The 27,907-nt window shown below is 41.4% G+C and overlaps 2 protein-coding genes and 1 long non-coding RNA gene across 6 annotated transcripts in view; 1 reads left to right on the top strand and 2 right to left on the bottom strand.

Moving 5' to 3' along the window:
* RARB (retinoic acid receptor beta) overlaps nt 1-14,790 on the top strand; it is a 694,360-nt gene extending 679,570 nt beyond the window's left edge. For all 3 annotated transcript variants that reach the window (XM_070239010.1, XM_001494115.6, XM_023620840.2), the window contains 3 exons: nt 10,516-10,720; nt 11,545-11,703; nt 13,289-14,790. In XM_070239010.1, coding sequence (XP_070095111.1) covers nt 10,516-10,720; nt 11,545-11,703; nt 13,289-13,485 — 561 coding nt within the window. In that variant the 3' untranslated portion in view covers nt 13,486-14,790. The remainder of the gene's footprint in view (nt 1-10,515; nt 10,721-11,544; nt 11,704-13,288) is intronic.
* On the bottom strand, nt 3,850-5,405 carry LOC106781832 (uncharacterized). The gene is made up of 2 exons (XR_001378595.3): nt 5,253-5,405; nt 3,850-4,314 (listed from the first exon to the last, which is right to left on the bottom strand). It is a non-coding gene; the product is annotated as an uncharacterized lncRNA (long non-coding RNA).
* A 51-nt stretch (nt 14,791-14,841) lies between the features above and the next one.
* TOP2B (DNA topoisomerase II beta) overlaps nt 14,842-27,907 on the bottom strand; it is a 59,937-nt gene continuing 46,871 nt past the window's right edge. For both annotated transcript variants that reach the window (XM_023620838.2, XM_023620839.2), the window contains exons 29-36: nt 25,442-25,586; nt 24,839-25,000; nt 23,095-23,296; nt 21,842-21,921; nt 20,545-20,655; nt 17,904-18,026; nt 16,232-16,326; nt 14,842-15,338 (exon numbers count right to left, since the gene is read on the bottom strand). In XM_023620838.2, the coding sequence (XP_023476606.1) occupies nt 15,171-15,338; nt 16,232-16,326; nt 17,904-18,026; nt 20,545-20,655; nt 21,842-21,921; nt 23,095-23,296; nt 24,839-25,000; nt 25,442-25,586 (1,086 nt within the window). In that variant the 3' untranslated portion in view covers nt 14,842-15,170. The remainder of the gene's footprint in view (nt 15,339-16,231; nt 16,327-17,903; nt 18,027-20,544; nt 20,656-21,841; nt 21,922-23,094; nt 23,297-24,838; nt 25,001-25,441; nt 25,587-27,907) is intronic.

Here is a 27,907-nt window from a genome sequence, read left to right as displayed (position 1 = left end):
ACTTTGTCCCTCTGCTTGTTTCTTGGTCCTCCTTTTGTTGAGCTGCCAGGTTGTGACAGTTTGTGATTCCCTCTGCTCCAGCCCTTTGAGAAAGATGGAGTGAGATGCTTTGAGATCATCCAGGAAAGCATCCTATTTCCATAACACCACATGCTCACTGATCAGGGGGCTAGATCCCCCTTCATCCCCTGTTCAACTCCCAGCAGCCCTCTTCCCACGTCTCAGATTTACACTGAGCCCCACAGCACTCCGGTTTGCCTGTGGATCTGAGAATCAGTCCTGAGCCCCTTGGTAGAGTCGGCCAGAGCAGGAAACAATTTCTGTGACCTTAGTCAAGCTATTGAACCTCTCTGAGCCTCCGTTTGCCTATCCATAAAATAGGAATACAAATCAAGAAGGCATTAACTAAGGTAATTCCATTGTTGTTAGTGCAGTCAAATGGATTCTGACCTCTGGCGGCCCTGTGTACAGCAGAGTGGAACCCTGCCTGGTCTTTTTGCACCACCCTCCTGCCTTCCAGCACTGTATCAGACAATGCTCCACTGCTATTCATAGGGTTTTCAAGGCCAATTTTTCGGAAGTGCGTGGCCAGGTCCTTCTTCCTAGTCTGTTGTAGTCTGGAAGCTCCACTGACCTGTCCACTATGGGTGACCCTGCTGGTATTTGAGAGACCACTGGCATAGCTTTCAACATCGCAGCAACACGCAGCTGCCACAGTATGACAAGTGACAGATAGGTGGTGTGGTTCCCTGACTGGGAAACGAACCCAGGCAATGGCAGCGAATCCTAACCACGAGGCCACCAGGGCTGGCTAGGTAATTCCTCCATGGGCTTACACACAGAGCGTGTGGTAGGTGCTCAGTCAGTGATGGTGAAGGTGGGGACAAAGCTGCCACAAGCACCTGGGGGCAATCCTAGCCTCTGTGGCAGGAGTCAGGAAACTTTCACCTCTCATTCCTGGCCTCATGGGGGTGAGGGGTTGGGCTGGGGTGCAACAGGCAGAGGAGAGAAAGCCCGAGCAGGGGAAGGGCAGAGACCTCTAGTCATATGAGATGAAGCAAAAGGAATACTTCTGCGGCCCCAGACAAGAGCTCCTTTCCAGGAATTTGTAGCAAAGGCAGTCAATCACAAGATCCTGAAAAATGCACAAGTTCCAAGAGCATCTTTTGGATGAGACTGTCGACAGGCTGAGCTGTTTGGAAGAATCTTCTTATCTAAGCCATTGATGTAAGGAGAGAGTGAGACAGAGAGACCAGAAGATGGACAGACGGACGCGGACTGCGGTTTTTCTCAGCCCCTAGGAAGGAAAGTCAAGGTTGTCCCAAGAGTCATCAGCCCCGACCTAGTGCCGCCCATTCATGGCCCCCAGCGCATTATGTAGTGGGTAGTCTCCTCACTAGCTGGGCCATGTGCTCTCGCTGCAGGGCCGCTGGCTGGGGCTGGTGACGTGGTGGGAACACAGCGTCCATGCAGGATGGGCTGCCCAGGCTCGAGGTGGCTGTGGGGGGAGTTACTTTACGATCACAAGGGAGGAGGTAGATAATGAACCAGCAAATGGATTAGGCAACATCTTAAGTGCCACAAAGACAAACAGAAGCAAAAGCAAGGGACAGAGCTGGCGGAGGTGCAGGGGTCCCTGTCTGTAGCGTGGATAGGGAAGCAGGTGACCTTTGCAGAGACCTGAAGGAAGGCAAGCAAAGATCAGGAACCAGGAAATGTCAGAGAGGTGTGCAAGTAGGAGGAGAGTGGAGTTCAAAGGCCACGGGGCAAGGGGGGCCCTGGCAGTTGAGGAACAGTGCAAGTGAGTGTACCTGGAAGGGAAGGAGTGAGGGGAGCAGGGGGGCAGGAGGGCCAGATACCAGAGGAAGTGGGCTTGCGATGGCACATGGGTTTCCAGTCTCGGTGTCGTGAGGAGTCATGGGTTCTGACCACAGGGCAGCCGTGGGCTGGCTATTGTTTAAATGTCTACTCTGTCTAGTCACATGGGATGAATAGATACCGGTTGAAGAGGGAAATCCCACATTTAAGTACTAGTGCGTGCCAGACACGGGATACGGTGGTGGCAAGGGGCGATGAGGCCTCGCCCTCTGGGAACCAGCAGGCTAGCCCTTCCACCCGCCTGGGCCTGCCCCCGGTTTCACCACAGCGCTTGTCTCCTACCCCCGCCCCAGCATGGCTCCACATCCATCCTGCTCCCCTTCTCGCTGCCCCGGCTGTTAATAGTGGTTGTAAACATGGGCTCTGAAGCCAGCTTGCCTGTCTTCAAAATCTGGCTCTGCCGTTTACTTGCTGTGTGACCTTAGGAAAACTACTTCCCCCTGCTGAGCCTCAGTTTCTTCATCCTGAAAATGAAGGTGATAGGAGAAGCTTCCTTTCAGGGTCTGGAGAGAATGAAATGAGCATTACAGGGCTTGGAACAGAATGGAATGTTGTAGGCCTTGGTCCTCTTACATATTATTATTGTTACTGTTAAACCTCACTCCACCCTCCAGGGGATTCTCTTATTATTCACGTTTTGCAGATGAGGCAGCTGAGGCCCAAGTGGAAGCCAAAGGCCCACAGGTCTCCCCCGAGAGGAGGTTCCTGTTATCTGGAATACCCTCCCTTCCTCCATGCCCCCCTTTCCTCCTGGTCAACTAGTCATCTCAGCTTAAATGCCCCCTCCTCAGAAAAGTCTTTCCTGACTGGCCACTCAATTCTTACCCTCTGTCCCCACTGGTCTGTCTCATTGCTCTTAACACATGTTGTAATTGGAAATGTGTTTACCAGTGCCTTCTGCACTGGACTGTCGGCTCCAGTGGGGTTGGTCATGGTGGCTGAGATCCAGGCACCAAAGAGACAGTCAACGAATATTTATGAATGAATGATGGGTGGATGGATGAGCAAATGAATTAATGATTAAAATTGGGATTCTAGAACATGTGCTACATTCTGAGTGTTGCATCTGAGCAAGCTTCAAGTGGGAGGTGGCACCCACAGGGCTTCCCGGGGCCCTGCCACTTGCTGCCACTTGCAGCACCTTGCTTCTGGTGATGCAAAAGGGACTGCCTCATGTGACTTCAAAACATGATTTGGGGTCTTGGGGACCATGAAGCTCTACAGGCACAGAGGGCCCTTCCCACAGGAGCCTGTGCCTGCCCCCTTCCAGGGACCCAGTAGAGGACTAGCCCCCAGCCTGGAGAGGAGCGAGTTTGGGCCTTCCAGCCCCACAGCCTGAGTTCAGGCCTCAGCATCGCTTCTGGCCATCTGTGCCATCAGGACGACGTCCTGCGACTCTCCGAGTCTCAGCTTACTCCTCCGTGGGTGTGGAGCCATCAGCCGAGCAGTCCCCGAAGTCACTGTGAGGCAGGCAGTGTAGTAGCTGAGAGAGTGGGCTCTGGAGCCAGACTCCCCGGGTTCAAATCCCAGCCCTGCCTTTAGGAGCTGTATGAACTTAGGGAAGCTCTGAGACCTCTCTGAGCCTCAGTTATCTCATCAGTGACATGGGTGTATCAGTAGCTCTTCCCTAATAAGGTTGTTGGGAGAATTAATTGAGTTAATGCATGTGAAACATTTAGCATGGTCCCCGACACATAGTAAGGGTGCCTTTAAATTAGCATCATCGTCTCGTCATCATCAGTACTGGGAAAGCCCAGATTGTCTTTGTGATCTGTTTAGTACTGAGCTGCTATATGTATGTATGCACATACACACACACAAACACCCACACACACGTATGCACACACACACACATGCTATCTGGAGCTGGTCTGTTCAATACAGTAGCCCCGGCCATCAGTGGCTGTTGAGCACCTGAAGTCTGGCTGGACTGAGATGCTGTAATTGTAAAATAAATTGTAAAATAAACAGTCGATTTCAAAGACTTAGTATTTAAAAATGTAAAGTATCTCCTTAATGATATTTTTTGTATTACACATTGAAATGAAAATGTTTTGGATGTTAGGTTAAGTAGAATGTATTATTAAATTAAGCCCACATATTTCTCTTCACATTTTAAAGTAATGGCTCCTTGAGTGCTGGTCTAGGAAGCAGTAACAGGAAGAGAAGGACAAGAAGAGAAGGTGGAAGTGATGGTGTGTGACTTTGGAGACTAAAGGCATCGTGGCCTCCTCCTCGTTTGCTCTCTTCAGCCTCTTGTTTTGAGGGAAGCTGGTTGACATGTCGTGAAAGGCGGGCTGGTGGCAGGTCCACTGGGGAAAACATTCTGTTCCCATGAGCGCATCGCAGTGGGTCCTGTGTACTGCCGGGGAGGATGGCGCGAAGCTCTGGCTGCATTATATTATGATTATCACTGCTTCAGCATTCCCACGAGCACTGGAGGAGAAACAGTCAAATCACATCAGGATCTGCCCACAAGTTGCCAAATACAATTAGTGCAGAGACTGGGATGGGTGAGCAATTTGAGCTTTCTCCTTTGCCTAAAAACTTAGAAATGCCTGAATGCCCCCCTCAGGGGGTTACGAGGTGGGAGAAATTCTGATGATAGAATCCAGTTCATTACTAAATGAACAAATATTTGTTAGCCACTTCTTGTGTGATCAACACTGCCCTAGGTGCTAAAGAAACAGCAGGGAACAACACAGATAAAGAGCAGTCTCCTTCTAGAAGCTCATCTTCTAGAGGGGTGATGGGTCAGTAAGCTCAGAGAGTGACAGTGCTATGGAGAAAATAAAGCCGAGTGATGGATCATACTGTGGAATACTACACAGCAATGAAAAAGAACTACTGCTACATGCACCACCATGGGGAAGCTCACAGACATGCTATGGGGTGAATAAAAGCCAGGCACATAATAGAATATACTGTGTGGTTACATTTATCTAAAGTTCAAGAATAGGCAAAACTAAGCTATAGGAATAGAGATGAAAATAGTGGTTACTTTGGGGAGGAAGTCTGATCAACAAGGGGCCAAGGGAGCCTGCAGGTGCTAGAACTGTTTGCATCTTGATCTAGGTGGTGGCTACACAGGTGTCTACTTAGGGAAATACATTCAGCTGTACACTTGATAGGAGCGTACAGCTCGAGGCAAGTGTGTTGTATTATCTACTGCTGCCTAACAAGTTGCCGCAGAACGTAGCAGCTTAAAACAATAAGTGTTATTGTCTCCCGTGGTCCCTCGGGGTCGGGAACTGACTGAGCTGGGTGCTGCTGCCTCAGTGTCTCTCCTGAGGTTGCAGTCAAGACGTTGGCCGGGGCTGCACCATCTGAAGGCTGACAGGGGCTGGAGGGCTGCTTGCAAGGTGGCTCCTCACATTTGCCTGGAAGGTGGTGCTGGTTGCTGACAGGAGGGCACAGTTCCTTGCCATGTGGACTTCTCCATGGGGCTGCTTGCACGTCCTCATGACCTGTCACCCGGCTTCTCTGGAAACAAGAGACTGAAGAGAGCAAACAGAGGAGGCGGCCACGACGCCCTTTATGACCTAGTCTCCGAAGTCACACACCATTTCTTCCACCGTATTCCACCATTAGAATCAAGTCACTAGGTCCGGCCCACGCTCGAGGGGAGGAGAATGAAGCTTCATTCCTTAAAGGCAGTAGAAGCAAAGAATTCGTGGGCATGTTTTTAAACCACCACACATTATATCTTAATTTTGAAGTAATTTTTTTTCATATTTCAAGAAAGTAAGATGATGTGATAGAAAATAATGGGTTTTAGGCAGTGTGCTCACTGTGGTTTTGGGGGAGGTAACATTTGAGCCAAGCTCTGAACAGGAAGAATCAGCCGCATGAAGAGCAGGGGAAAGCATCGAAGGCAGAAGGAACAGCAAGTGCAAATGCTTTGCTGTGACGAGTTGCTGGAGATTCAGAGAGAAGACCTGTATCGCCAGAAGGTGATGGACGAGAGCAAGGGAGGGGCAGTTGAAGGTGGCGGGCTAGGTGGAGGCCGTGGAGGCTGCAGGAAGCAGTGTGGATTTCATGAATCTGAAGATGACTAGAAGCCATTTGGAGGGATTTTTGCAAGCGAGAGATCTCCTCTGATGAACATTTTGAGCAGCGTGCTCTGGATGCAGGAGTGCGAGTGGGAATAAGGGACGGGTTCCGAGGCCCTCACTGGAGGAAAGGCAGCGTTGGCTTGGATTAGGCGGTCATAGGGACAAGTGGACAAGTCTCTGGCTCTGCCTCTGGGATCTCATGTGCTTAGATCTTTCCAGGGTTCCAGCCTCAGGCGATCTGCTCCCAGGTCACCCAGGAAACAGTGGAAAGATACCCAGTTGTCCTTGCAGAGAGAGAGATCTTTCCTGCCCTGCAGAAGATCAGCTTCGCCCATCAGCAGAGCTCTGTGTCATCCCACAGGGCCCTCCTTCGGTGGGTCAGTCTTGCCTGGGCTATTTTTACCCATCTCATGGGACCTGCATGCTCCTCTTCCCAGATAAAATGCCCTCCTTTCAAACAAAGGGTGTTTTAATCCTGGAGAAGCTCTTGATGGTTGCCACTGGCATTTGACTTTAGTGTGACAAAATGAAATCCCTATGTTTTTCGAGAGAGACAGGCCTGGCCAGAAGCCATGAGGAGGACGCTGCTGCCTGCTGGGCCCGCTGGGGCAGGGGTGGGTGCGGAGGCCCCCCTGATGAAAGAAGACATTGACCATTCTTCCATCCGAGGCCACGCACCTTTCTCTCTGGACGGCCCATTTGTACTTGCTTTTGGTTTTGAACTTTCTGGAGAGAGAGGCAGCAGGATATAGTCTAAATGCTTCATCAGAATCCAAAAATTTTCCAGCTTTTTTTAAAAAATGGGTATTACTTTTGTTTTGGTTTTTTTTGTGGGTTTTTTTTTTTTCCTGAGGAAGATTCGCCTGAGCTCACATCTGTGCCAGTATTCCTCTATTTTGTATATGGGATGCCACCACAGGATGGCTTGATGAGTGGTGTGTAGGTCTACACCCAGGATATGAATCCATGAACCCCAGGCTGCTGAAGTGGAGCACATGAGCTTAACCACTACACCACCAGGCCACCCCCAAAATTTTTCTGTTTTTGAGGAGGAACACCCTTCAGGATAGGATAGTTCAAAAGCGACGTTTGTACACTGTAGTTTGGACTAGAATTTTTTTTTTTTTTAAAGATTGGCACCTGAGCTAACAACTGTTGCCAATCTTTTTTTTTTCTTCTCCCCAAAACCTCCCAGTACATAGTTGTATGTTCTAGTTGTGAGTGCCCCTGGTTGTGCTACGTGGGATGCCACCTCAGCATGGCTTGATGAGCGGTGCCATGTCCACGCCCAGGATCCGAAATGGTGAAACCCCAGGCCACCAAGTGGAGCACGTGAACTTAACCACTCAGCCTTGGGGCCGGCCCCTGGACTTGAATTTCTAAGTAAGCTGTTGACAGCTTGCAAACGCCTAAATCCTGGCCTTCTAGTCCTTTCCAACAAATCCCCAGTTCCTTTCATTCTTGCAGAGATGGATCTTGTGAATTCATATCTTGGCAGCGCACTCAGGCTGCAAAGACTTACTTAGTACCTATTTGACTCCAAACTGGAAATGCATCTGGAGAATTCGAGCCCATAAATATTGAGCACACTGACTTTGCCCATCCCCTGATGACTCCCTGCGTAGGCGGCACTTCCTTGTGTTTCTCCAGGTGGTTGAGGAACATTGCACCGGGACCAGGAGTCCCGTGTTCTGCCCAGACAGCGTTACTTGTGTGGTCTTGGGCGCCGCACTTCACCTCCCAGGGCTTTCAGGGGGACTAAGGCTTACACCCCATGACCTCTGGGTTCCTCTGTTGTTCTGACTTTGGGAATGGCTTCATATCGCATCAGCTACCAAGATGAACGGTAACAGGCCAGCCAAGCAGGGGCTCAGAGGAAATGGCCGGGCTCAGAGAGGTCCCTGGGCAAATATCTGAGAGGTGAAAATACCCACCCATCCAATGAAGAGGAATCTTTGTGATGTCTTGCTAACCACTCGCATTCATCATCGGGTGCTTTCCGGCTCACCGTGCCACTTGATCATGCAAGGAACATTAAGAATTTGAGGATGTGCCCTGATTTAGATCATGCCCCTGCCCGTATGAGGTAAGGTTTGTAGAGTTTCCTGTTTCCAGACCATAGGCTGTGTGCTCCTGAATACCAGGTGGGTCACAAGGCACCTAGCCCAGGAGACAAGTGAGGCTGATGTCGAAATCAGCACTGGGCCCGAGGTCATCCTGCCTCAGAGAGGCGTCTGGGATCGGATGGTGGCCTGAAGAAGAATGAGGTGGCTGTGGAGCAGAGGTTAAGAGCACAGGTTCAGAGACAGCCTGAAGCAAATCATGCCACCTAGTAGTTACGTGACCTGGAACAAGCTATTTGAGTTTGTTTCCCATCTGTAAAATAGGGTAACCTTAGTACCTAACTCATGGGTTGATACAAAAATTAAGCCAAATATTAGAACACCTAGCACGGTACTGGCATGTAGTCGGTGATCAATAAAAAATTAGCTGTTATTCTGTGCTGGAGGTGAGGTGTGCTATTACTCACGCTTCTCCTCCCAAAAGGTTTCTTCTAACCAAGACGATGTTGGAGGCAGACTATTTTTTTTTAGGAAGATTAGCCCTGAGCTAACCACTGCCAATCCTCCTCTTTTTGCTGAGGAAGACTGGCCCTGAGCTAACATCCATGTCCGTCTTCCTCTACTTTATATGTGGGACGCCTACCACAGCATGGCTTGCCACGCGGTGCCATATTCGCACCCGGGATCCGAACCAGCAAACCCTGGGCCACTGAAGTGGAACGTGCAAACTTAACCACTGTGCCACCGGGCCGGCCCCCAGGCTTTTTTTTTTTTATCAACAGGGATCCCACACCTTCATTCTACAGGGTATCCTAATGTTTTTGTCTAAATCCACAGTGGAGTCCAGAATGTTGGAGGAGGGCTGGCTTCCAGCTCACCGTCTTCTTAGAGATTCAGAGAACCCCAAAGCAAGGACACAAGAGCATGTGACCCTCCCATGCAATAGCCCCACGCCCGGTAAATGTGGTCCAGTGGATATGAGGCTCTCACAATCACACTGCCAATCAGATAGGACGGTCTTCCCCACGGGAAGTGTCCTCACCCCAAACCCCCAGCACTTCTTTGACAAGATGAAAGGTTTGACAGACGTTCTTGTGCTATGAGCCCTGGTGGACATATGGGGAGTGAGGAAGGGGCTGTATACGGGGAGTTCCCTTTTAGGTGGGAGTCCTATGCGTTTCTCAGAGGACCACCCTCCTCTGTACATGGCCATGAAGCAGGAACATGGTGATCACATCTGTCCTCCTCTAGGCTGACGTTAAGGTGCACATGCGTGGGAACCATACCCAGTCAAACTGAGCACCAGCATCTGGAAAAAGCTCTCTGCTCCCTCAGCCTGCTGGGCTCTTCACTTCTGTCCAGGCGGGATTAATTTCTCTCTCTGCTGCAAGCAGCTCTGAGGCTTTTTCAGAGGGAAACGTCAAGTGTAGACACCTGGTTGGCAGAGAGGCCCTTCGCGGTTGTTGGTGCAGAAATGTGGCTCTGGGTGGATCAGGGCTGGGAAGACATGGAGCTCCTACTAGCCGTTAGGATTGGTAGGGCAGTGGGAACGCGGGACGGTGTTGACTACATCCAGAAGCAAGGTATTTTGGAGTTTACCATGCTCTGAGCCAGGCCCAGAACAGTGAGCAGGCGATTCTTTGGTAGCAAATGTCCCAGGGTGGCCAGCAGGGGTATCTATCAAGGCCATGTCAGGTGAGATTGGGAGATGGTGGCAGCGTGACCAGGCTTCTTGCCTATGGAAATCCCACCCATACTTCTGGGCTTAGTTGAAATGCTGCCTCTTCTCCATGAATCCGCCCTTGATTTCCTCCTGCTGGGTCTGAACCTGGCTTCTTCTGACACCCTAGTGCCTTGCTGGTTCCACTCCTGGGCCTTGTGTTATAGTTGTTTGTGGAACTGTGTGATCAGCATCGTGGAAGGGGGACCCTAACTTGGGTTTGAATCAGATTCAGCCACATTTTAACTGTGACATTGGGTTGGACACACGGCTTAACCTTTCTGAGCCTTCAGTCTCTCATCTGTAAAATAAGAGTAATATTCACTTTACCAAGTTGTTTGAAAAATTGAATGTAGGGCATGCATAACACTTGACATACACTAGACATCTAATAAATGGTAGATTTTTTTTTTGTAGACTGTAAGCTCTTAAATAAAAAAATAGGATCTTATTCATCTTTTTATCCCCAGCACCTGGCACAGTGCCTGGGACATAAGTAGGTACTCAGTAAATGTTTATTTGAGTCAAATGAATTACTTTTAGCACAAGCAGATACTTCTCACAATTTCCTGTGTCCTATTTATTATTCCCGAAATAACTTTAGCCTGTGTTTTGACTTCTGTCGCCTTTTAATGAAAGAGCTGGAGAAGACATTCAACATCCAAAATGGGGACAGGGTGCCCGATGCGATGCAAGAGCTCCTTGGAAATCTTCTGGTTATTTCCTGCCTAGATCTGATTGATGCTGTCAGGACAGGCTGGCTTTGATGATCCATCAAATATGGTTTTTTTTCTTCCAGATTCTTAGAATTTGCACCAGGTATACCCCAGAACAAGACACCATGACTTTTTCAGATGGCCTTACCCTAAATCGAACTCAGATGCACAATGCTGGATTTGGTCCTCTGACTGACCTTGTGTTCACCTTTGCCAACCAGCTCCTGCCTTTGGAAATGGATGACACAGAAACAGGCCTTCTCAGTGCCATCTGCTTAATCTGTGGAGGTACCAACTACCTAGAGAACCCTCATAAGATTCCATGAAGAACAACTTATACTTGTAATTTATGGGAAATTCCTCGTCTCCATTTTGGAGTTATTTTGCATGGAAAAAGACATGTGAATAAAGCCAGGCATGCATGCTTGGAGTTTGTTGCATTTTTCCATATTGTTATAAATTAAAGGTATTTGGGATCCATCTGCTCTGAAATACCAAAATGCTACATATCCAGTTGTCACAGGTATTTTTTTTAAGGTGGGATCAGGCTATTGTGAAATAAATTGCCTAGGGACGTTTTCATGGTTATCCAAGGGACTTGCTTGTGCTGTTTGCTAATTTGGTGGCTGGGAATACAAACTGTGTTGGCCCCCCTACAATCCTTGGACGACTGGGATAAAATATGGCTTTCTTCTTCGTAGTGATCCCTCCTGGCTCGAAGGAGGCTGAGTCATAAGTGGTTAAAAAGTAAAGGCTTTAATTAGGGGGTCAGTTTACCTTGCTTTTATAACTATCCGGCTCAAGCTTTGTTTTAATTCAGTTCAGTAGTGACACCTTCTGGTCATGAGAAGTAATTCTTTCCCTGGGACAAAAGCACCCAGCCATCAAGATGTGTTTTCAACCAAGAAGAGGGACAATTTTCAAGTACCACTGCTTAAAATAGTTGCATATATCTTCAAATTTGCATGTGATTGAAACATCGTATTAATAAAGTCAGAAGATAGTAGGAACAAGGAAACAAGGAAGAGGGGAAGTGGGCAGAAACCCTCTCTCCTGGAAAGTGCGTAACTGTCCTGATACTAATTGTTTAATACTTTATTCCTGGTATCTAGACCGCCAGGATCTTGAGGAACCAACAAAAGTAGATAAGCTACAAGAACCATTGCTGGAAGCACTAAAAATTTATATCAGAAAGAGACGACCCAGCAAGCCTCACATGTTTCCAAAGATCTTAATGAAAATCACAGATCTCCGCAGCATCAGCGCTAAAGGTAATTCTCTCGAGTCCACACTGTATTCATGAAGTGGACTTCGCTCCTTACCACGTTGTATTGCTCTGTTAAACCCTGTGTTTTAATTCAGGATGTTTGTAATAGCTGCCTTTTCATTGTTGTTGTTTTGGAATTCATTTCTCATTGAAATCAAAAGAAATTAAATAGTACTCAGCCTTAAAAAAAAAAAAGAAAAAGGAAAAGGAGAGCTCAAATCTTACCCTACTCAATGACCTTAATAGATTGAGAGCTTTAAAATTCATATGACTCAGTAATTAGAAAAACTGTTTTCAAGAGAATGTACTATATGACAGGCTTTTTAATTTTTGAGTTTTATACATTTCATTCCAGCTTTCCACACATGCTCTGGTTTATGTAAACTTGACTCGTTTTTCCTGAACATCCAAGCTTCAAGAACAATGAATAGTACTTAGGGTAATTGTTATCGGTTAAGTTTCTCTCTCAATGTAGCCATTGCTCTCTCGTGTATAGGCAGATTTACTTCTGCGCACTTCTAAGCAAAGGAATTCTTGCCTTCCTGAGAAGTATAAGTATTCTTTGCTTGGTGATTTTCAGTTTATGTGGCAACTCGAGCAATTACTGAAGTGCCTAGAGCCATATCACAGTTGAGGGTGAGTAGGGTTTTCTGTGTAGAGAGAAAACTCAGCAGCTCTCTCTGGTACCAAACGTGCTCTTGTTTGTCAAGCTCTTTGCCCATTAGCGTCCTCTGTCCCTGAAAACCTTGGCAAGCCAAGGAACAAACTCGAAATGTCAGGAAGTGCTTAGAAGCCAGTGAACTTGTTTGACGAGGAGTCTCAATTCTTGAGCTCCTTCTTAAGGGTTTCTTCAGTGTGACATTCCAAGTTCACCCCTAGCACGGCATTAAGAGTAGAAGCAAGCGGCAGATACCAGTGCTGACCTTTGTAATTATGATGTCTTTGACTTTAAAACAATAAGGCTGTTTAACTTAAGACAGTCATTCCCTATGTCTAGCTAGACCAGTGCTAGGAAATTTACTGTGATTATGGGCAAATAGTCTGTAATCTGCCTTATCCAATACAGTAGCCACCAGCCACCTGTGGCTCTCAGGCACGTGACATGTGGCTAATGCAGGTGAGGCACTGTTTTCCTAATTAAGTTTAACCAATTTAAATTTAAATCACCACATGTAGCACGTGGCTGCCGCCCCGGACAGCGCGGTGCACCAAGTTGATAATCGCCGCACATTTATTACTCACGTCACCTCCTCCATCTGTGGTAACGGGGGTCCTTTAAACTGTCTCATTTGCAAGATATCATTTCTGATTTTTTATCAGAAACTTCTCTTTGTAAATTAAGTACATATATACTGATACTCTTTCCTGAAACTGACTGAGGCATGGAATTATCAAATTTAAACATGTCACCACATCTCTGCTGCTTTTCTATAGATATAATAAAAATATTTTAATGTTGTAAAATTAGGATAACCTCTAGAAGACACTGATAGCAGTTTTCACCCTTGTGAAAGTAGATGAAAGTTGACCCTTAGTTATTCAGCTTAACTCCTTATCTCTACTATATTTCTATTATCTCTCTTTAAAAGGTGCAGAACGTGTAATTACCTTGAAAATGGAAATTCCTGGATCAATGCCACCTCTCATTCAGGAAATGCTGGAAAATTCTGAAGGACATGAACCCTTGACCCCAAGTTCAAGTGGGAACACAGCAGAGCACAGTCCCAGCATCTCACCCAGTTCAGTGGAAAACAGCGGCGTCAGCCAGTCACCACTGGTGCAATGAGACGCTTTCCAGCTACTTCAGACATTCCCCAGTACCTTCAGTTCCAGGATTGAAAATGCAAGGAAAAAAACATTTTTACTGCTGCTTAGTTTTTGGACTGAAAATATATTAAAACTCAAGAAGGACCAAGAAATTTTCATATGTATCAATATATACTCCTCACTGTCTAACTTACCTAGAAATACGACTTTTTAAATTCTAAAAATCAGCCATTTCATGCAACCAGAAACTAGTTAAAAGCTTCTATTTTCCTCTTTGAACACTCAAGATTGCATGGCAAAGACCCAGTCAAAATGATTTACCCCTGGTTAAGTTTCTGAAGACTTTGTACATACAGAAGTATGGCTCTGTTCTTTCTATACTGTATGTTTGGTGCTTTCCTTTTGTCTTGCATACTCAAAATAACCAAGACATCAAGGTTATCAAACAGACTACTGTACAAGTCCAGCTAAGAAAGGTTCAAAAAGATAACTGTCTTGCTTTCACAGAATAATCAAGACATCAAGGTAAGGAAATGGGACTATTGTACAGTATGACAAGATAAAGCTAAAGATATTCTAATTTAGTTAGTATGGAAGCTTGTCCTTGCTCTTTTTGATGCTCTCAAACTGCATATTTTATTTCATGTTGCCCAGTAAAAGTTATACAAATTCACTGCACTAGCAGAAGAGAATTCTGTATCAGTGTAACTGCCAGTTCAGTTAATCAAATGTCATTTGTTCAATTGTTAATGTCACTTTAAATTAAAAGTGGTTTATTACTTGTTTAATGACATAACTACACAATTTTTAAAAAAAGATACATTTTTACAGTAATGATAGCCTCCAAGGCAGAAACACTTTTCAGTGTTAATAAGTTTTTGTTTACTTATTCACAAGCCATTAGGGAAATTTCATGGGATAATTAATTAGCAGGCTGGTCTACCACCTGTACCATGTAACTCTAGTGTCCTTCCCGATTCCTGCCTGAAATAGGGGGTCTTTTCCAGCCTTCTTGATGCCCAGGGGCTAACATGAACTCCCAAAGGCATGGGCAGAGAACCTGCGTCCTTTGACCTTGTTCAATCACTATGAAGCAGAGTGAAAGCTGTGGTAGAGTGGTTAACAGACACAAGTGTCAGTTTCTTAGTTCTCATTTAAGCACTAGTGGAATTTCTTTTTTTTTGATATATTAGCAAGTCTGTGATGTACTTTCACTGGCTCTGTTTGTACATTGAGATTGTTTAACAATGCTTTCTATGTTCATATACTGTTTACCTTTTTCCATGGAGTCTCCTGGCAAAGAATAAAATATATTTATTTTAAAGGTGTATGGGAGCTTTTACCACACTTTCATCTTCAGTAAAGAGACGAAGAACACAGTTCCATTTTTAATGTTTAAATTTCATTTCAAAAAGCAGGTCTGTAGTCTGCAACCATGACAATTAATTAAAATCTGTGCTAACGCACGGCAGTCTATAACAATTCTACAAGCCAATCAGACAGTACATGACATTTCAATGAGTAAAAAAGAGCATAAAACTGTATGTGTAAGAACAAAATGTTAAAAGGCCTACCACAATAATAAAAAACCATCAATTACATCATCACATTAAAATAAGCCAGATGTACAAAAGTCTGAGACAGAAAAGACAAAAGGACAACACAAGTTATCTGTTGAAAAATGTTTCTGTGCTCTTTGGGCACTTAATTAAACATTGCAAAATCAACATCTTCTTCTTCATCAGACTCCGCAAAATATTTTACTTCTTTCCTAGCCCGACCAGTCCGTGGCAGAGAAGGTGGCTCAGAAGTGAAGTCTGATGGGAAGATATCCACATCCGAATCCTGATCAAAAGATGTTTTCTTCGGTTTCTAGATGTTTAAAAAAAAAAAAAAAGATTTAAAACCCCAAAGTTAAAAGAAAAAAAAAAGACTAGTGTTAAAAAGAATTATTATTCCTTACACTTCTACACTTATATTTGGGAAATATTACAAATAATGGTGCTTTTAAAATCAGAACTGTAATGCTAACTTAAGTGTAAGATCAGTTACCTAAGCATTTTCATGAAGGGAAAAACAAACAAGATTGTAATAATTTGCCACCTTGGTGAGCTTGCATTACTTATCACCATTACTTCCTTCCTTCTGAACTTATATAGTACACACTGTGTTTATAAAAATGCAGAGAAGAGTTACCAAGGTGGACCAGAGGTGTAGAAGAAGACCAGATGGAGGAGCTCAGTGTGGAGAGCAGCATAAAGCTAAAATCACCTATATTTGTACTTTTAAGTTTAATAGGAAGAAAGAAAAAAGGGGGATATTTGATGTTATTCATTTACCTAAAAGAGTATACTTCTGGAGAAGGGTCAGACTAATTGGGAAAATTAGCCACAATCAAAAGAATGCAAGTTAACAACAATAAAAAAAAATCAAATTAGCCCTGGTCAAATAAATCCAAATTAACAAGAAATAGCCTATATTTGGTCTGAAAAATATTATCTCAGACAGGTAGCATATAACTTCTACTGCTCATTGGATGAAATGGAATACTCTTAGGAAGGCTAGTTGATGCCACATTTTTATCCAAGAAATAGTCCTGATTATACGGATTTATACTTGGGTAATTCTTTAAGCATATACAAGGCCCCTATGGATAAGAGCTGCTAGGTTTAAAGCCGTTACAAAACTGCACCTTAATAAGTGAACCATGCCAGTTACAGATGATCTTAGACAAAACTGTACATTAAAAAGATGCTCCTGATTACCTTGCTTGCTGGTTTGGATGTTTTCCTGCCAGGGTTATAATCACCTTCATTTTCAGAGCCAGATGCTTTCCTTTTCTTTGCCCCTCGGCCTTTACCTTAAAATGATACAAAGGGTATTTTCTCAAAGGATTAAGTGTAATTTAAAAAGATAAATGCCGAAACTTTATATTTTACTTCTTTGGCATGCCCCAGTCAGTAGTGCAATCCTAATCTTTTAATATGAATGATGTAGAAATGATTTGGCAGTATCACTCAGTTCTGGGGTTGACATGACTAATATTTCACAAATACACTTAAACTAGTTGGAAGGTCCTGGTGACAAATTTTAATGACCACACCCCTGATATATAAAAAAGAATTTGCATTTTGCACATGTGGTCCTTGGGCATGAAAAGAAAGTCTCTTAGAAGAGTGCTTTTTAAATTGTATGTGATGAAAAAAATTTTAGTTTCTCATTTGTCATAGAACAACACTTTTAAAAATACAATGTTACTAGAAAAGTAATACATACTTTCTTAACACAAATCATAAAGGTTTAAATGCTTACTCTAAATTTTACTTATCTCATCACACACTAGTAACAACCAATTGCAGATCCCAATTTAAGTAGCATAATCTTAGAATAAACCCCCCAGTATTAATCTGTCAAATCCACATTCCTTCTCAGCCCTAGCTAGAATCACCACATGCAGCCTAGTTTGCTTTCTTTTCATCTACCTAACCTCTTATTCTCATCATTGGAGGAGGAAGGGAAAAAGGTAATAGGTAAATGGTGATCAAATGTTCTCCATCCTACAGTGATGCCAGTGAAGGAGAAAATGAAACTAAATTGCAATTCTAAATTTTTAAAAATTCCTTAAGAGCTAATGACCAACTAGATTGTACTAGTAAGAAAAGATAGCCTAAATGATCTTGGGATGTCATATTTGATCAAATGAATCAATGAAATGGCACTTTTGAATAAAGGTTTCAAACCATGCACACCTTAAGTACTGAGCTCCCCACTCACTATGTTTCTTTTCCACCCCCGTATTCTTCTTTGTTTCTATGTAGGTCTGCATCTGCTCATTGCAACCACCAGTTTAAGAAATAAACACATCGATGATAATATCTGTCAGCTGGATAAAAGATTGAGCAGCTACCTTTAGAGAAAATCATGTATTACATTTTTTTTAAAGCATCTTTAAGGACTTTTGAGATTCTGGAGGCAAAGAAGGGGTGCCAGGGAGACGAACTGGTGCTGGTGCCCTTGTGGGGCCCTGAGTACACCTATTTCATTTCCTAGATGGGCAAAAAGCCCTGGTCTCACAGTCCTAGCTCCGCCTACTCCAATGAGTGTCACCCTTTAGTTAGTGAGGAGCCCTCATCTGCCTTTTCAATAACGACTTCCATGAGTCCACTGCAGGGGGTCTCTGAACCATTCTTAAGTGTGCAAGCTGCTTACCTAACCTCTTTGAGTCTGTTTCTTGATTTGTAAAACAAAGTGACTGGACTAAACTGCTGTATTTCCTGTGGACTCTTAATTCAGCACTGACTCTTAAACACACTGCTTATAGAGGAGTAGAGCAATTTAAAATAATACAGGTACCCAGTCTCTAAATTCAGTGAGTAGAAGAGACTAAATATTTTCCACATGGCATACATTAGAAGGTTATACTAAGATAATCCTCACCTTTTGGTGTCGTCGTCTTCTTTGGAATGCCAAATTCTGAATCTGAGTCAGAGTTTACAGTCTCTACTTTCTTCGCTTTGGGGGTTCTCTTGGGCTTAGGAGTTGTATCTGAAGATGGTTTTCCTATTAAGCAAATTTCCATTTCATAGATCAATGTAATATACTTACCAACAAACCAAGCTGAAATGAGTCCTATAACAACGGGATTTCTTACTGCGGATATGAAATTGAGTAGCCTTAAATAATAAAATGGTTTCTCTCAACTTGGTGCCAGTGCAAAGGCAAATAATTTCTCATAGATGACAAAATGCTTTTTATTTAATTATGTGTAATTTGCCTCTTGATAATTCAAGTGAGATATTTTAAACAAGGGCCATTAAAATGAATTAAGCAGTAACTTTTAAAAAGGAGTAGTAAAAATATAGTATAGTCATGACAAAAAAGTAACATATTTGACAAATTAATTATAACCCAAGTATAACCACGTTAAGTTCTAACTTTTAAATGTTTTGGAGGAAAAAAAAAAATTTATGGGACCATCAAACACCATGAATACAAACTGATTCACCTCCCCTCAAAAGCTGAAATCCAGACTTGGCATTTTTATGTGGAAAGAAATATTAAAATTCTAGATAAGTAAACAACAGACCCAAAGGCCTTTGTTTTGATGATTTTTGTTTTCAAAATAGACCTTGCTTTTCAGCTTTATTTACAATCTACGTGAAAATTGATAAACCAGTCTTTACTTGTGTGATTAGAAAAACTTGATTTGAACAAAAAAATGCATTGAATTAACTACAGACTTTTCTATTTAAATAAAACCCCACACTAATTCTATGGAAAATGTATTCCCAGTCCGAGTTGAGATGCTAGAGCTCAGGCCCCTCAGAACAGCAGGAGGAGCCCACGCTCTTAGGGCAGTGGCAGCCACAGATTTTGTGGCTTTCCTCCTAAGTCCTCATGACTAAATCGACCACAGAGCCACAGGGCAGCTCCTGGCAGGAGCATAAGCTGGACATGGCTGGGTGCTCTAGGGATCACCTTTTTGCTTCAGAAGGATTTCCAGGCTTGCAGTGGTAGGTGGCACTTTTAACTCTAATGGGCAAATGTAGGTCAGATATCTGAGTATTATGAGCTGCCTTTTTGCTATAAATTACTGGAGCTACAGAATTTACCTTGTATAATAATTTATGGAATTTGGAGTTAACATAGATGATCCCACAGAGGGACATGCAGCATCCTCTCCATGAAATGATATTTTTGTGGGAATTGTATTTTTGGAGGAGGCTAGAGGAAAGGTGAGGGCTTGCTGGGGCCCCTGAAATCACACCACACAGGCATCACCCACTCACCAAATAGGACAGGTTGTGGTATGCTACCCTTTTAGTTAATACTAAACTCTAACTCATTAGGTTAAAAGGTATGAATAGCTTGATGAGGGAAAGAGGTTGATAAGTTCAAAATTTTCAGGCTAGTTATAAGATTCTCATATGAAGATGATAAAAATAAAAGATGCTTACAAGGAAATTACAGTGACTGTCTCAGTTTGAGTTTCCCAGAGGCAGACCCCACCTGATCCTAAGACAAAGACTCAAGAACAAGTATTCATTTGGGAAGTGAAGGAAAGAGAGTATAAAGATGAGACAATGAAGTGAGGGCAACCAGTAATGGGTAAGGTACCAAGCCTGCCATCACTCTGGGAGCTTAATCCCATGAGGAATCTGAGAGCCAGTGGACAACACATATCCAAGAGTTAGCTAATCTGAGGGGCAAGACACTAAATATCTACAGACCAGCTTTCCTCAATCACTGCTAAAGGGTAGCTGCAGGTGGGGAAATGTTAACATTCCAGCATAGCAACAAAGTGTAAGTCTCAGGCAAAGAAACAGACATTGGTCAATATGCAATGTGTTGGCTAGAGAGGCTCCTGTAGCCAACCAATTTCTCACTATGGTCCTAGTGCCTTCAGAATAAGTAGGGACTTTTATTGTTCTGCTACATCTAATACATGTTTGTCTACAATGGTATTGTCTGTTGTGCATTTGTAAGGTCTTGAAGGAATGGTCCACACTGTTTGTTTATTTGCTGTTAAGTAGCAATTGTCTTTTAAACAAAAAGCACTAATACTGACCTCCTTCAAAAACACCAAGGTATGTACCTCAGTACTAGTAACAGACTCACGAGTCAACTCAAATCAACTTAGATTAGTGGACAATCTAAGGCTATACAAAAGAAAGAAGCTACATGACTCAGAAAGAAAAAGAGGTCTCCAACTGAACTTAGCAATCATCCCACATGAGGAGTTAAGGCATGACCTACATTGATAACATAATCAGGCTACTAGCAAGACAAAAATTTTAATCTACAATCTAACAACTACAGGAGAGCTTTACTAGAAAGCTATCTTTAGACATCAATGCATGGAATTACTTTATAACTACAACAGGTTTAAAATGAGGTCTTACAAAAATTTTAATAATGACCTCATGGTTAGAAAACAAGAAGGATTCTTATATACATTTATAAATATTTTCTAGTAAAGTCCTAGTGGAAATAATTTTAAACTATATTGTTTCCTTTAATGTCAGCATTCTCTATCTGACTTATGCAATGCTTAACAAAATCAAATATAAGTACATACCCTTTTTAGCAGCTACTGTTTTACTTGGAACTTTATCTGTTTGTTTCAGACCAAATGATGGTGAAAAAACAGAAGCAGAATCTTCTTCATTACTGTCAAATTTAGCTGAATCTAAAAATTACAAAGCTTTTTTCAGTAGAGAGATTCTATAAGAACCACTTAATAGTTAAACTTTGATTCTTTTTACTGATGATTTCTCTTTAGCTAGATAATTGATCTTGTAAGTTTCTATTTTGTGATCATATAACCCACAACATACAAACAACTCAAAATAAAAAATATATTTCAAAAATGTTAACTCTGTTGTAAAACAATATAGAAATGAATAGAGTAACAATTCTTAATAGTCCCAAATGCTAATCATTTAAAACATAACTGACCAATTCAAAAATAAATGCTGATTTATTTTAAAATATTAAAAGTTCTCACTGATTATTTTAGTATCTACACATCTAATGCTAGTAACTATTTCAGGAGTATCAGTAATAATGTTCAAATCTAAAAGAGTAGTAACTATTCATCTTTTTAAATCAATTTTACAGCATTGAAGATTAATCTTTTAAAAGTCATGCAGGCTTACCTTTTTACATTCAAATTAAATTAATCAATTCCTCCCTCCATTCCTCCCTCCCTCAAACCAAAAACAGGGACTCTTAAAATGGCTGCTTGGATGTAAGTGACAGTTTTATATAACTGTCCTGACATGCTGTCAAACATGCACATCTATCTATACAGACAGAACATGCACCAGCTCTATGTCTGTCTATATGTGTGTGTGTATTAAAAAAATGCAAGACCGTGAATCAGTTAAGTCTAACTAAATTGTTTTGACGTTAAAAATTCCACACACAAATATATAGGGGATAAAAAATATACACCCTGACTACATTTGCTTCTACAAAGGTTTTAGTCTTTCAGCTACCAGAGTCCAGTTAAAACATATCTGCCTGTTGGTACTCTTAGAATTTTAAAAAAACTGTAACGTATACATTCACATTCCATGAAAATCAAATTTAGACCTTCCAAAATTTCTCTTTCTATATTTTTTTCTCTCCTTAAAACACTACACCCACACTCCCCCACACACGCTCCATACATACACACAGGTTTTCATCTGCCTATCCACCTGAATGCTTCCGTAACACCTGTTTTGACCAATCAGTTGGGAATCACCTCAGGAAAAGTAAATAAACCTTATTACATTGAGGGAAATACAAAAAGAAAGTAAGCTTTCTACTCATAACAAAATACATAGCAATAATACAATAAGCAACCAATGAAGACTAAATGAGCATACCATCTTCTGACTTCTGAGAATATGAAGGAAATGAGAAGAGATTCCCAAAATCCTGAGTTTTTTTGTCATGCGAAGATTTTCTACCAGAAAGAAAAATTAAACACCACAAGATAATTTAAATATGTTTCCAACCTTGATAAAATGTATATAATATGTACTGCATGATTATAACTACAGAACAATATTTTAGTTGTCTCAATTGTTTCTCTTTGTTAAAGACAGGGCAAGCAAACTTTTATTCTCTCTCATGCACAAGTGTGCATACATACAGAGAGACAGACAAAACAATTATTTAACATAAGAGAATGGAAACTGGGTGAAGGTTTACAGTTACTCAAAATATCACTAAATTAAATTTTATGGTTGATAGAACCATTCCAAAATTTAACATCAGTAAATAACTGGCAAAAATCCAAGGAGAAAGTCAGAATCTCCATCAGAGTAGGCAATAATCCTATTTCTGATCCCTAGAGTGCATGTGGTAAAATACTTCCTTAAAAAATCTGAAATATGGGCTGGCCCAGTGGCGCAGCGGTTAAGTTCGCACGTTCTGCTTCTCCTTCTCGGCGGCCCAGGGTTCGCCGGTTCAGATCCCAGGTGCGGACATGGCACCGAATGGCACACCATGCTGTGGTAGGCGTCCCACATATAAAGTAGAGGAAGATGGGCAGGGATGTTAGCTCAGGGCCAGCCTTCCTCAGCAAAAAGAGGAGGACTGGCAGCAGATGTTAGCTCATGGCTAATCTTCCTCAAAAGAAAAAAAAAAAAACCTGAAACAGTTCACAAAATTCACATCCTACATGTTAGTGTTCCCAATCACCAGAGGCAAGAAAAATCAATCAAAGCCAAAGCTGGGGAAGAAAATTAAACCTCCCAATTCTAAAGATTTAGTAACTTTTCTCTGAACCAGGGGTTGTCAAACTATGTCCCATAGGCCTGCTGCCTACTTTTGTAAACAAAGTTACTGGAACACAGTTACACTCATTCATTTACATACTGTTTACAGCTGTCTTCTTGCTGGAATGCCAGCACTGAGTAGTTGCAACAGAGACCATACGGCCTGCAAAGCCTAAAATATTTACTATCAAGCACTTTATGGAAAAAAATTTGCCAACCATGCTCTAAACTATAGCAACAGTTACGTAAATAGCTGCAATATTTATTCCTTCATGAGGAGGACCTTACCTAGAAGGATAATTTCTTAGAGCTTACTATAACTAACTACACCATACAGCAGTTGCTGCATTACTTACTCTGGAATGGCTTTTGATTTGCCTGGTGAAAATGTATATTCATCTTTATCTAGGCCATCTGAAGGAACAAATTCATCTTCCCCATCATTTGTTATGGGAGATGCTTTAACTTTCAATTCCTCTAAGTCATTATTGTCGTCATCATCATCAGCATCCTCCTCCTCTTCTTCTGAGAAATCAAATGTGTATTTAGGCCTTTCAGCTAGGAGAAAAATAAAAGTGAAAGTTAAACTCCAATCTAGCTTTAGCCACATGAAATATTCTTACAAATAATGCATTTGAAAAATATTCCATCTATCTCTAGAAATACACAAAGGAAAAAAAAGAGACAAGCTTTTACAGAATAAAAGCCAACAACTTTGGCCTCAGTTATTTTGCTAGTGTTGACATCTATCTTGTACATCGCAGGAGGCTATAGGGTAATGCTGTATAGGTTAGGAGAGCATAAACTGATGAGATTAATTATTAGGATGTTGCTTGTCCAACTTAAATATTACTCAAAAACAGTGAGAAAAGTAGTCATTATGGTCACTGTAAAAGTGACTACTAATATAAGATTTCTGTTTTTGCAACTACAAAAGACAAATTTTACAGGTCTTTAGAAAATGCTAAATTTTCTCTTAACCTCTTGCATAAAAACTTCTGTCTTTTCTTCACAGTAGTTTTACTATGAAATAACAGCAAGTAACTTTTCAGATGAATGAGAAAAAATAGAGATAAGACCTCAATATATTAGCAAACCAATTATTTAATATAATGCACAAAAGGGGGAAAGGTATATTGGTAAATGCAATTAAGTTTTATTATAATCCCTAGCATATACTATGGAATAAAATTTAAAAATCATTTGGATGCTATATAATTTTACACTTCATTTTACCTATATAGAAAAGGGCTAAATACAATTTTGAAGCATTTAATTTAATTAATCAATTTTCACATAACTTAAGATATTCAAGTTAAAAACTCACCCATATTATACTACCTATGCACATTAGGAAAAGAAATTCAATCACTTGGTGATTAGAGAACCAAAGAATTTAAGGCCTGTCACATAGTTAAAAAAGTATCTCCCAGAGGTAAAACAACCATAATGTATCATTCATTTTACGTAAATTAGGACTTACCGAAATTTGAGAAGAATCTATAAAACAGGACATCAGTTTTTAATTATTTGAAGACTTCAAATTAATAAATATTCAGAAAGGATCAAATCACATGCTTAACAGCAGTATATAATAGCAAAATGGGATTCTGCAGCCTAAGTCTAGCACTGCAATTATCTAAATTATGCTTTGTGCGTGGAATCAGACTCCTAAAGTAGGGGGAAATTTTTCATGATACAAAGGATAGAAAACAAAACTACAAAGCACATCTATTGATCCATCACTGTTGGTATACTACCAAGGTACATTTTTTTACCAAACATCTTCAAACTATGGAGGGCATATAACCCAAATTTTATAATAAAAATCAGTAAGAAAACATGATTCACTTTAAAGAAATTTGTTTTATGTCCAACTTTGCTAGAAAGGATCATTCTGTAAAGCAATTTTTTTATCTTTGTGAACTGTAACTTCTGAAATACTAATGGTTTAGTACTTTAATAATACTGATAATACTAATAATGTATTCACATTATTTCACAAAGGAAATAATACTAATAACACCAATTTATATGAGTAATACTAACATGGTCAAACTATAGTATACAATAAAAGAAATATAAAATGTATCAGAATACCAGCAGCTCTCCTAAGCAAAGAATCTCTCGGAATAACCACAGGTTCTGTTTCCTCCAAGTCACTTTCTGACTTAGATTCATCATCTGACCAAGGATTCCGTTTCTTCACTTTCTTTGCGCTGGATTTACCAGATGATGTAGGTGTTTTTCTCACCCTGGTACCTAAAAACGAAAATAAAATATGTATCAATACTTATACAAATGTCATTAGGAAAAATAAAAGTTATAATGAAAAGTTCAGGGGCTGGCCCTGTGGCCGAGTGGTTAAGTTCGCGCGCTCCGCTGCAGGCGGCCCAGTGTTTCGTTGGTTCGAATCCTGGGCGCGGACATGGCACAGCTCATTAAACCACGCTGAGGCAGCATCCCACATACCACAACTAGAAGGACCCACAACGAAGAATATACAACTATGTACTGGAGGGGCTTTGGGGAGAAAAAGGGAAAAAAAAATCTTTAAAAAAAAAAAAGAAAAGAAAAGAAAAGTTCATTATAAAATAACAAATGTTCACTTCAACTAATAGAAAAAGAAAACAATCAAAACAACATAGTAATACCCTGTACACACAGATTTTCTCACAAAAAAACTTTGTAACAATTCCTCACCAGGCTCCTTTTTCTCCCTTTTGGGTTTGGGACCTTTATTTATAGAAGTTGGTGGGATCAATGCCTCTTCTCCTGTACTTTCTACTGGTGTTCCACTGAATTCTTCATCAAATTCCACTTTCACTGCTGTGGTATCAAGATCACCCTACATATTAAAAGGAAAACCAAACCACGAGTAAAAATAAAAGTCGCATAACACCATATATTTTAGAAATACATTTCCAGCCAATAGATTGCTTCTTCATATCAGATGAGTAAAAAAAAAAATAAAATGTGATTCTGTTGAGATCCTAACAAATGACTTTAAACAGACCATATTTTACTTTTTTCATTTATCTGTAGCAAATGATACTGCTTACCATTCTAATCTTCTGGGACCGCCACTTAAAAGCAAACTTAAAAAATAGAAGGCAGCTTTTGATTATCAAAGGGACTTCCAGAACAACAGCTAAGTACACCAGAATGTACCTGCAAAGTAAGTTCCTATAGCTCAGGCCTTTATATGCTAGAAAAAATGTTCAGATTATTAAAGGAAAATCAGCAACAGATGTCAGGCACTGCTAGGCATTATAAGACAAAGTCTCCTGACCCTAAGACTATGGGGTGGCAGTGGGATAGAGAGAAAGACACAGGACAAGTCATTACAAAACAAATAAATACAAAGGGAAGTCTAACAGTGACCCATGGGGAGAAGTGAGCAACTCAGCCTAGGACAGGGTCAGGGAAAACTCCACAGAGAGGAAGCCTTTCGTATTGAGTTTTGAAGGAATCATGTACATTTGCCAGGTGAGGAGAAGGAAGGAGGGAAGAGCACCCCAGAAAAAAAGAGAGAGGCATGAAGCGTCACCTTATGGTTAAGAATTACAAATAGTCTGCTCAGATTCATGGAAAGGTGAGAGGAAAGAGTAGCCATGTAGAAACACAGGGAGGCATGCAGGTGCTAAGTCACTGTATACCAGGAATCTGTATGTAGTCAGTGGGAGTCACTGAAAACCTTTAAGCATTTGTATAATAATCACACTTACTTTTTGGAAATATCACTCTGGTAGTAAGAGAAAAGATTATGAGGAATGAAGTGGAGAAAGGCAGAAATCATGATTAGACAGCTAGAGACAGGAAGGCTAGTTAAGAGGACCACTTTAAATTACCTCAGAGAGAACTTATGGAATTCTAAGACAGTGTCAGTGGGGACCAAGACAAGGGGGTGGATTTTGGAATTGCCTCGTAGGCAGTCAATAGGATTTACTTACTGATTAAATGAGAAAACTCCCAGGTTTTTGGCTTATGTTAGGTGATGGCTGATAGTGACAGTAACTGAGATAAGGCACAGAAGTAGAAGAGCAGGTTTTGAAATCAGGATAATGGGTCCAGTTTTAGACATGCTGAGTTTGAGGGGCTTTGGGCATTCAGGTGGCTATATTAGCCTAGCACTCCAGAAAACATTACAGTTTAGGAACATAGATTTACGAGTCATCAGTGCGATAAAAAAAACTCTGGGCATAAATGAGGTTACTCAAGTCTATGTAAGGTGAAGAGAAGAGTGCTGAGAAGTGAACTTGACAAACACCAACTGAAAAGGAGAGAAGCCATTTTCCTAAGGAGAAAAAAAGTACGTATGTGTAAGTGAACCTGTGTGTGGTGGGAAGGCAGGTAAGAGGGAAGCAGACCTCAGTTTATCAGAAGAGAAGAGAGTGATCTCTCTGGTATCACAATGTTCCTATGCTTCAAATATTAGCTCTGTAAAGAGAACACTCCAAACTCTTACTCTAGCTCTTAGGCTCATTTTCTAAGGTCTAATTAGCTGTTGGACATATCTACCTATACATGCCCTGGGTTCTAAAATCAGCCTGCCCAAAAAAATCAGCCTCTCTCTTTCAGACCATCATGCTTCCCATTTCCTCAGCTCTGAACAGTCTTCTCAGTGTTTCCTTCTGCTGGCTAACTCTTGCCCATCCTGCTGTATGGTAAAGTTAAGTCTCAGACTTTTAAATCCTCAATAGCACCGATCAATGCCAACGACACAGGATGTGCCTGATGATTTTTTAACTAAAGGTAAAAACAAATAAATAATAAAAGATGATAGTTTACCTCGAAAGCTAAACAGACCCTTTTTCACTCTTAAGACTTCCTTAGTCAGTCATGATATAGAACTAAAGTTTGTATTTTAAAGTTGATATACTTTTTTTTGTTGTTCTATGATTTCAATTTAGAATGCTCTGATGTAGACTATTTTTATCTCTCATTTTAAAAATGGAATCAAGTAAATAGCTCTTTGCATATAAGTAGGTCCTGGACTAATATTTTCCTTCTAGGGACCAAGTGCCCTCATAGAACAAATGATTTGCTATCACAGTGAAATATATTAGAAACAAAATAAAGCATAATTTGCACACAGTAAAATTAAAATACATATATACATCATTACGGAGGTGGAGTCTACCAATGAGCTAAAACAAGAGCTATGTC

The sequence above is a fragment of the Equus caballus genome, chromosome 16 (assembly GCF_041296265.1).
Source record: "Equus caballus isolate H_3958 breed thoroughbred chromosome 16, TB-T2T, whole genome shotgun sequence".
Classification (NCBI taxonomy): Eukaryota; Metazoa; Chordata; class Mammalia; order Perissodactyla; family Equidae; genus Equus; species Equus caballus.
Note: the sequence above shows the minus strand (reverse complement) of the source record. Positions and strands in the feature narration are given on the sequence as shown.